The sequence below is a fragment of the Penaeus japonicus genome, unplaced genomic scaffold, assembly GCF_977035675.1.
Source record: "Penaeus japonicus unplaced genomic scaffold, GWHDUDI00000001_assembly GWHDUDI00000002, whole genome shotgun sequence".
In the NCBI taxonomy this organism is placed as follows: domain Eukaryota; kingdom Metazoa; phylum Arthropoda; class Malacostraca; order Decapoda; family Penaeidae; genus Penaeus; species Penaeus japonicus.
In genome coordinates, this window is record NW_028234404.1 from 39,246,020 (window position 1) to 39,256,019 (window position 10,000).

Consider the following 10,000-nt stretch of genomic DNA (forward strand, 5'->3'; position numbering starts at 1 on the left):
AGCCTGCCTACAAGCCTGCCCCTGTTTACCATCCTGCGCCTTCCTACAAGCCTGCACCTACCTACGAGCCTGCGCCTACCTACGAGACCACCCCAGCCTACGCTTGAATGAACTCTAATCGAATATATTTTTAAAAGATATTTATTAAACAGAAATTCTAGCAATAACTTTTTTATCTCCCACACATGATAAAGAAATGTTGATAAATCCACATAGCATATGATCAACTTTCTCCATAGCAGAACCATGGATACATTTAATAGATGGCATATACTTAGTTGTAGGATTCTAAATCAAAGAAAAAAACATAATTTTTGGAAGCATTTTACAAATAGTGGGCATTATGAGCATCCGCGCACGGTTGCCCGAAGGAACAGCAATTCTTGAAAATTGAATAATAATTATTGCAATTAACAAATTGATAATTCTGAAATTCATTTTCAAGTCTTACTGAGCCACGACTGGCGCTAAACATATACATACATTCACAGATTTGTATATAAAATCCGTACATATATGTACCATCTGTTCGGTCAAGACACCACGATCTCTGCCCTGAAGATGTTAATCCGGCTAAGATTTACAGATATATTGAGTCTAGCTGTAAATCCGGCTACTGTCTTCCTTGGCCTCGTCTCTTCATAGCTTTGAGCGTGCATTGCGTGTATGACAAATTATTTGTGGAAACGCTCCGATATTCTCGATCTCTGAATTTTAACGAACAGACGAACACAGACATAGATACTCACTCCACAGTAATTGATTCTAAGCTTTTATACACCCATGTATCAATATATTCATGCGTACATATACAAACACACATACGCAGTACATATACGCCGACTTCAGTGGCTACATCATTATTAGTATCATTATTACTATACATTTTTTTATTATTATTCTAATTAACTTGAATATTAACAATATTATTTTCATCACTCATCATTATTACCTTTATCATTACTGATTTGCAATCTCTACGTTAGTGGCAGGTTGAAAATCCAATCGTGATCCTAGAATAGTTATGATTGAGCCAGGAATTAAAAAAAAAAAATGGGCCCTTTAAGTTAAGAAAAAAACTCATCTATATCACAACATTCAATTCACTCACTAAAGCCATTGTTTTTATTCATCACCAGATATGTTTATTCAATATTCACTAAATGTTGTATTAGGGTATCTTGTAATTTTCGCAGTTTAAGTGTTAAAATAGGAGCCTTTCCTATTGAAAGTTTGCTTTCATGTTACCCACAAGAACAAACAAACACACACACACGCACACGCACACACACCTACATGCACACATTTATATGTATGTACATAAGCATATATGTATAAATATGTGTATATATTTACATATATGTGTATATATACATCCATACATACATTTATATGTATGTATGTATGTGTTTATATGTGTGTGTATAGAAAGAGACAGAGGGAGAGGTTATCCTAGTGCTCTAATCAGAAGAATATCATAGAGTAAATATAATCACTTCTTTCACTGAATTATACATCCTTTGACCCAATAGTCGGTATTTGGTCGCAAAAATGGACCCGAAAAGTGTATAAAAAACTTAGCTACTTTATGATAAACATTATGAGATTTATTTATAATTATATAGAATTTAGAAACTTGATAACTTTATGATAGATACTATGATTTTTTTTTTATAATAAAAGAGCTAGTCACAAGTAATTCAACCGGTTTTATATATTCAGTGACTCTTTTTGCATTATAATATCATTTAATTTGAGTTTTACACTATTATGTGAATCTCACCATTCCTCTTCAATCCACTATACATTACAGTAAACATTTTTTTTCAACTAGAATGTTCATTTAAGGAAAGGCAGATGATGGCTATAATTCAAGGTTAATAACGAACGGAAATAAGGAAGGGGCGTGTTTACTACACTCGCGGACTACAGTATAAAAGGGACTTGGTTGACCACCAGAGCATCACACTTTTCCTACCTCCATCATGTTCACTAAGGTAAGAAGTATTATCAACATGGATAACTCTCTTTAATGACTGGAGTTAGCTTCAACGAAAAGGGAAAGTTCCATAATCACTTTACCACGACATATTTCGGTACATAAAAAGGAAAGTATCTGATAATATACATTATTTCTTTCTAGACTGTCGTCGCCCTTGCCCTCGTGGCAGTTGCTGCATCTGCACCTTCTCAACCAGCCTATGGCTATGCTCCTCAGCCTACCTACGAGGTTTGTGATTTTTGGAAAAATAAATTGATAATAGCAGTAATATAACTACACGTGTAAATGCCTGATATGTTACGAATGAAAATCTGCAGTTGTATCATTCTAATATTGTATGATATTTTCCAGGTCCCAGCCAAATATGACTTTAACTATGCTGTGAAGGACGACTACTCCGGTAACGACTTTGGTCACCAAGAGGCTCGTGATGGCTATGACACCCAGGGTTCCTACTACGTTCTCCTTCCTGATGGTCGTCTGCAGAAGGTCGCCTACACTGTCAACGGAGACTCCGGCTACGTGGCCGAGGTCAGCTACGAGGGTGAGGCCCAGTACCCCGAGTATAAGCCTGCTTACAACCCTGCCCCTGCTTACCATCATGCACCTGCCTACAAGCCTGCCCCTGCTTACCATCATGCACCTGCCTACGAGCCTGCCCCTGCTTACCATCATGCACCTGCCTACGAGCCTACACCTGCCTACGAGACCACCCCAGTTTACGCTTAAATGAACTTTAATCGAATATATTTTTGATATTTATTAAAAGGAAATTCTGGCAATAGCTTCTTGTTCTCCCTGCACACATGATTAAGAAATCTACTCACCATACGATCGTCTTCCTCCATATGAGAACTATGGATAAATCTAGGCGGTAGAACATTTCTAGCTGTAGGATTCTTCGAGAAAATTATTTTACAAAATTTTGCATTTTACAGACAGCTTTTCGTTCTCCATACGCAAATGATTAAAACAGGTTGATAAATCTATTCAGTCTATGATCGACTTACTCTATAATAGATGTGGGATTAGTATCTGCGCATGGTTGCTCAAAGGAAAGACAATTCTAGAAAATTGGATTATACAATATAAATTGATAATACTGAAATTTATTTAGTGCCATCTCACTGAGAAACAGCTAACGCGACACATATTCAATTATCCACACATGTAACTGTACATCCCGTAAATACATGCAACATCATTCCGGTCCAGACACCACTATGTTAATCCGGCCAAGATTTAAAGATAGACAGAGTCTGTCTGCAACTCTGGTCACTGTCTTCCTTGGCCTCGTCTCTTTATAACGTCGCCTGTACAGCGTGTGGATGACAAAAAATAGGTCTTATTTATGGAAGCTATACGATTTTTTTCTCGTTCTCTGAATTTTAACAGGGAACACATGCACAGACACACTCCACACTTATTAACTATGTCATTTTCATCTATGCATGGATATATTTATACATACATACACAAACACTCAAACCGTGCATATATATATATATATATATATATATATATATATATATATATATATATATATACATATACATGTATGTATATGTATACATATATATGTATGTATTTATGTATATATATGTATGTATGTAAGTATGTATATATACATACATATATATATATATATATATATATATATATATATATATATATATATATATGTATGTATGTATGTATGTATGTAAGTATGTACGTATATATATGTATATATATATATATATATATATATATATATATATATATATATATATATTTATATAGTGGAACGCTGACTGTCGCAGTTATGTCATTATTTTTATTTTTGCTATGTATTTTTTATGACTATCATTATTCTCATTATTATTATTACTGCTATTATTACTATCATTATTATTGTTACTATTATCATAATCATTATTATTATTATCATTATTATCATTATTATTACTATTAGCAATTTCTACAGGTTGGAAACCCTACCCTAGAGCAAGGATCAAGGGGATTGCCCTTTGAGTCTTTATCAAAAAAATTAATTCGTTCACTACATCCTATAGTGTTCTCCTTCTTTGGAAGTTTTCCTTTATCACCAAGAAATTTTCTTCAATACTAACCCATAGGTGAACCATAGAAATGTTATGATCCTGTGAGTCAGTCTGACTTTACCGGTAGACATCGGCATGTTGTGAGATACTTGTTGCCGAGTTATTCTTCCCCTTAAATGTAAATTTTGCATTAAGCAATGTAATTCTATCATAGATTTTAGGAGTCAAAATGGGATACTTTCTCATTAAAAGTTTGTTATGTTATCCCCCCCCCCTTCACATACACACACATGCACACGCACGTACACACATATATATGTAAATACATATGTATACATATATGTAACATATATATATATATATGTGTGTGTGTGTGTGTGTGTGTTTGTGTATGTATATGTATATTATATATATATATATATATATATATATATATATATATATATATCATTGTGATATAATCCGAAAAAAGGGAAAATAACGTTTTTCACTTTTTTCAGTGGATATTACATCCTTGGCCGTGATAATAGTTCCGAAAATAATAGGAAAAAGTATTGATTATATGATAATAAACATTATGTATTCAGTTTATAATGAAATTGCTAAGCTGATTATACAATAATAGAGCTAGTAACAAACAGTTAAACTGATTTAACATATTCAGCAACTCTTTTTGTATTGTAAACTCAGTTACTTAGAATTTTACACTATTTGATGAACTTCAGCATTCCCCTTCAATTTAATGATTGCATATAACAAACCCACGCCATGCTATAGCAAACATTTTCTTCATCGGAAAGGAAGATGATGGCTATAATTCAAGGTAAGTATCGCACGGAAGTAAGGAAGGGGCGTGTCTACTACACTCACGGACTACAGTATAAAAGGGACTCGGTTGATTACCGGAGCATCACACTTCGCCTACCTCCATCATGTTCACTAAGGTAAGAAGTATCGTTAACCTGTCTGATTCATTATTATGATTGGGGTTAGCTTTATTAGAAAGGAAGGGTTCCATATGCCACTTTACCGCGATCTATTTCGGTGCATAAAAAGGAAAATATCTGATAATATATATTGTTTCCTTCTAGACTGTCGTCGCCCTTGCCCTCGTGGCAGTTGCTGCATCTGCACCTTCTCAACCAGCCTATGGTTATGCTCCCCAGCCTACCTACGAGGTTTGTGATATTTGGAAAAATAAATTGATAATAGCAGTAATATAACTACACGTGTAAATGCCTGATATGTTACGAATGAAAATCTCCAGGTGTATCATTCTAATATTGTATGATATTTTCCAGGTCCCTGCCAAATATGACTTCAACTATGCTGTGAAGGACGACTATTCCGGTAACGACTTTGGTCACCAAGAGGCTCGTGATGGCTATGACACCCAGGGTTCCTACTACGTTCTCCTTCCTGACGGTCGTCTGCAGAAGGTCGCCTACACTGTCAACGGAGACTCCGGCTACGTGGCCGAGGTCAGCTACGAGGGTGAGGCCCAGTACCCCGAGTATAAGCCTGCCTACAAGCCTGCCCCTGCTTACCATCATGCACCTGCCTACAAGCCTGCCCCTGCTTACCATCCTGCGCCTTCCTACAAGCCTGCCCCTGCTTACCATCCTGCGCCTTCCTACGAGCCTGCCCCTGCTTACCATCATGCACCTGCTTACAAGCCTGCACCTGCCTACGAGCCTGCTCCTACCTACGAGACCACCCCAGCCTACGCTTGAATGAACTCTAATCGAATATATTTTTAAAAGATATTTATTAAACGGAAATTCTAGCAATAACTTTTTTATCTCCCATACATGATTAAGAAATGTTAATAAATCTACATAGTATATGATCGACTTTCTCCATAGCAGAACTATGGATACATTTAATAGATGGCATATACTTAGCTGTAGGATTCTAAATCAAAGAAAAAAATAATTTTTGGAAGCATTTTACAAACACTGGGCATTATGAGCATCCGCGCACGGTTGCCTGACGGAACAGCAATTCTAGAAAATTGGATAATATTATTGCAATTAACAAATTGATAATTCTGAAATTCATTTTCAAGTCTTACTGAGCCACGACTGGCGCTAAACATATACATACATTCACAGATTTGTACATAAAATCTGTACATATATGTACCATCTGTTCGGCCAAGATACCACGATCTTTGCCCTGAAGATGTTAATCCGGCTAAGATTTACAGATATATTGAGTTTAGCTGTAAATCCGGCTACTGTCTTCCTTGGCCTCGTCTCTTCATAGCTTCGACCGTGCAGTGCGTGTATGACAAATTATTTGTGGAAACGCTCCGATATTCTCGATCTCTGAATTTTAACGAACAGACGAACATAGGCATAGACACTCACTCCACAGTAACTGATTCTAAGCTTTTATACACCCATGTATCAATATATTCATGCGTACACATACAAACACACATACACAGTACATATACGCCGACTTCAGTGGCTACATCATTATTAGTATCATTATTACTATACATTTTTTTTTTATTCTTATTATCCTAATTAACTTTAATATTAACAATATTATTTTCATCACTCATCATCATTACTTTTGTTATTACTGATTTGCAATCTCGACGTTAGTGGCAGGTTGAAAATCCAATCGTGATCCTAGAATACAGTAGTTATGATTGAGCCAGGAATTAACAAAAAAGAAAGAAAAAATTGTCAAGTTTCATCACCAGATAATTTTATTAAACATTCACTTTCAGGTGACCCTTAAAAGTACAACGATCATGTGAGACTCAATCGTATGACATCAGCATGTTTCTAGTTGCTGATTTTTTCTTCCACTAAATGTTGTATTAAGGTATCTTGTAATTTTCGCAGTTTAAGTGTTAAAATAGGAGCCTTTCCTATTGAAAGTTTGCTTTCATGTTACCCACAAGCACAAACAAACACACACACACGCACACGCACACACACATACATGCACACATTTATATGTACATAAGCATATATGTATAAATATGGATATATATATTTACATATATGTGTATATATGCATCCATACATACATATATATGTATGTATGTATGTGTTTATATGTGTGTGTATAGAAAGAGACAGAGGGAGAGGTTATCCTAGAGTAAATATAGTCACTTCTTTCACTGAATTGTACATCCTTTGATCCAATAGTCGGTATTTGGTCGCAAAAATGGACCCGAAAAGTGTATAACAAACTTAACTACTTTATGATAAACATTATGAGATTTATTTATAATTATATAGAATTTAGAAACTTAATAACTTTATAATAGATATTATGATTTTTTTATAATAAAAGAGCTAGTCACAAGTAATTCAACCGGTATTATATATTCAGCGACTCTTTTTGTATTATAATATAATTTAATTTGAGTTGTTTTACACTATCATGTGAATCTCACCATTCGTCTTCAATCCACTGATTGCAGTTAACAAACCTACAATACATTACAGTAAACATGTTTTCAACTAGAATGTTCATTTAAGGAAAGGCAGATGATGGCTATAATTCAAGGCTAATGACGAACGGAAATAAGGAAGGGGCGTGTTTACTACACTCGCGGACTACAGTATAAAAGGGACTTGGTTGACCACCAGAGCATCACACCTTTCCTACCTCCATCATGTTCACTAAGGTAAGAAGTATTATCAACATGGATAATTCTCTTTAATGACTGGAGTTAGCTTCAAAGAAAAGGGAAAGTTCCATAATCGCTTTACCACGCCATATTTCGGTACATAAAAAGGAAAGCATCTGATAATATACATTATTTCTTTCTAGACTGTCGTCGCCCTTGCCCTCGTGGCAGTTGCTGCATCTGCACCTTCTCAACCAGCCTATGGTTATGCTCCTCAGCCTACCTACGAGGTTTGTGATATCTAGGAAAATAAATTGATAATAGCAGTAATATAACTACACGTGTAAATGCCTGATATGTTACGAATGAAAATCTGCAGTTATATCATTCTAATATTGTGTGACTTTTTCCAGGTCCCTGCCAAGTATGACTTCAACTATGCTGTGAAGGACGACTTTGGTCACCAAGAGGCTCGTGATGGCTATGACACCCAGGGTTCCTACTACGTTCTCCTTCCTGACGGTCGTCTGCAGAAGGTCGCCTACACTGTCAACGGAGACTCCGGCTACGTGGCCGAGGTCAGCTACGAGGGTGAGGCTCAGTACCCCGAGTATAAGCCTGCCTACAAGCCTGCCCCTGCTTACCACCCTGCGCCTTCCTACAAGCCTGCACCTGTCTACGAGCCTGCTCCTACCTACGAGACCACCCCAGTTTACGCTTAAATGAACTTTAATCGAATATATTTTTGATATTTATTAAAAGGAAAGTCTGGCAATAGCTTTTTGTTCTCCCTGCACACATGATTAAGAAATCTACTTATCATACGATCGTCTTCCTCCATATGAGAACTATGGATAAATCTAGGTGGTAGAACATTTCTAGCTGTAGGACTCTTCGAGAAAATTATTTAACAAAATTTTACATTTTACAGACAGCTTTTCGTTCTCCATACGCAAATGATTACGAAAGGTTGATAAATCTACTCAGTCTATGATCGACTTCCTCTAAAATAGATGTGGGATTAGTATCTGCGCATGGTTGCACAAAGGAAAGACAATTCTAGAAAATTGGATTATACAATATAAATTGATAATACTGAAATTTATTTAGTGCCATCTCACTGAGAAACAGCTAACGCTACACATATTAATATATCCACACATGTAAGTGTACATCCTGTAAATACATGCAACATCATTCCGGTCCAGACACCACTATGTTAATCCGGCCAAGATTTAAAGATGGATTGAGTCTGTCTGTAACTCTGGTCACTGTCTTCCTTGGCCTCGTCTCTTTATAGCGTCGCCTGTACAGCGTGTGGATGACAAAAGCATAGGTCTTATTTATGGAAGCAGTACGATTTTTTTTTCTCGTTCTCCGAATTTTAACAGGGAACATATGCACAGACACACTCCACACTTATTAACTATGTAATTTTCATCTATGCATGGATATATTTATGCATACATACACAAACAATCGAACCGTGCATATATATATGTATAAATATGTATATATATATATATATATACATAAATAAATATATATACATATATATGTATGTATATGTATACATATATATGTATGTATGTAAGTATGTATATAATATATATATATATATATATATATATATATATATATATATATATATGTAAGTATGTACGTATATATATATATATATATATATATATATATATATATATATATATATATATATAGTGGGACGCTGACTGTCACAGTTATGTCATTATTTTTATTTTTGCTATGTATTTTTTATGACTATCATTATTCTCATTATTATCATTACTGCTATTATTACTATCATTATTATTGTTACTATTATCATCATCATGATTATTATTATTATCATTATTATCATTATTATTACTATTAGCAATTTCTATAGGTTGGAAACCCTACCCTAGAGCAAGGATCAAGGGGATTGCCCTTTGAGTCTTTATCACAAAATTTAATTCGTTGACTACATCCTATAGTGTTCTCCTTCTTTGGAAGTTTTCCTTTATCACCAAGAAATTTTCTCCAATACTAACCCATAGGTGAACCATAGAAGTGTTATGATCCTGTGAGAGTCCGTCTGACTTTAACGGTAGACATCGGCATGTTGTGAGATACTTGTTGCCGAGTTATTCTTCCCCTTAAATGTAAATTTTTTATTCAGTGATGTAAGTCTATCATAGATTTTAGGAGTCAAAATGGGATACTTTCTCATTAAAAGTTTGTTATGTTAGCCCCCCCCCCCCCCCCATCCCATTCACATATACACACATGCACACGTAAGTACACACATATATATGTACATACATATATATATATATATATATATATATATATATATAT

General features: G+C 35.1%; 4 protein-coding genes across 5 annotated transcripts in view; all 4 read left to right on the forward strand.

The window, feature by feature from the left end:
* Positions 1 to 107, forward strand: part of LOC122242699 (cuticle protein 19-like) — a 653-nt gene extending 546 nt beyond the window's left edge. The window contains exon 3 of the mRNA XM_043000053.2: positions 1 to 107. This exon is cut by the window's left edge and continues 217 nt beyond it. Within this exon, the coding sequence (XP_042855987.2) occupies positions 1 to 107 (107 nt within the window).
* Positions 108 to 1,985: 1,878 nt separating this feature from the next.
* On the forward strand, positions 1,986 to 2,731 carry LOC147472359 (cuticle protein 19-like). Its single transcript, XM_086550950.1, has 3 exons — positions 1,986 to 1,997; positions 2,144 to 2,230; positions 2,354 to 2,731. The coding sequence occupies exons 1-3, from the start codon at positions 1,986 to 1,988 to the stop codon at positions 2,729 to 2,731; spliced, it is 477 nt and encodes a 158-aa protein (XP_086407076.1).
* Positions 2,732 to 4,976: 2,245 nt separating this feature from the next.
* Positions 4,977 to 5,777, forward strand: LOC147472360 (cuticle protein 19-like). 2 transcript variants are annotated; one of them, XM_086550884.1, is made up of 4 exons: positions 4,977 to 4,988; positions 5,136 to 5,222; positions 5,346 to 5,567; positions 5,649 to 5,777. In XM_086550884.1, exons 1-4 carry the CDS (start codon positions 4,977 to 4,979, stop codon positions 5,775 to 5,777), a joined length of 450 nt encoding a protein of 149 aa, XP_086407010.1. The 2 variants fall into 2 exon arrangements, with proteins under 2 accessions (XP_086407010.1, XP_086407003.1); XM_086550877.1 differs by having other exon boundaries at positions 5,346 to 5,777.
* A 1,910-nt stretch (positions 5,778 to 7,687) lies between these two features.
* Positions 7,688 to 10,000, forward strand: part of LOC147472361 (cuticle protein 19-like) — a 3,653-nt gene continuing 1,340 nt past the window's right edge. The window contains exons 1-2 of the mRNA XM_086551110.1: positions 7,688 to 7,699; positions 7,846 to 7,932. Of these exons, the coding sequence (XP_086407236.1) occupies positions 7,688 to 7,699; positions 7,846 to 7,932 (99 nt within the window). The remainder of the gene's footprint in view (positions 7,700 to 7,845; positions 7,933 to 10,000) is intronic.

Excerpts from the sequence above, each read along its gene's own strand:
- LOC147472359 (XM_086550950.1), top strand. Across the intron at positions 2,231-2,353 it reads CTCCTCAGCCTACCTACGAG|GTCCCAGCCAAATATGACTT; the intron begins GTTTGTGATTTT and ends GATATTTTCCAG.
- LOC147472360 (XM_086550877.1), top strand. Across the intron at positions 5,223-5,345 it reads CTCCCCAGCCTACCTACGAG|GTCCCTGCCAAATATGACTT; the intron begins GTTTGTGATATT and ends GATATTTTCCAG.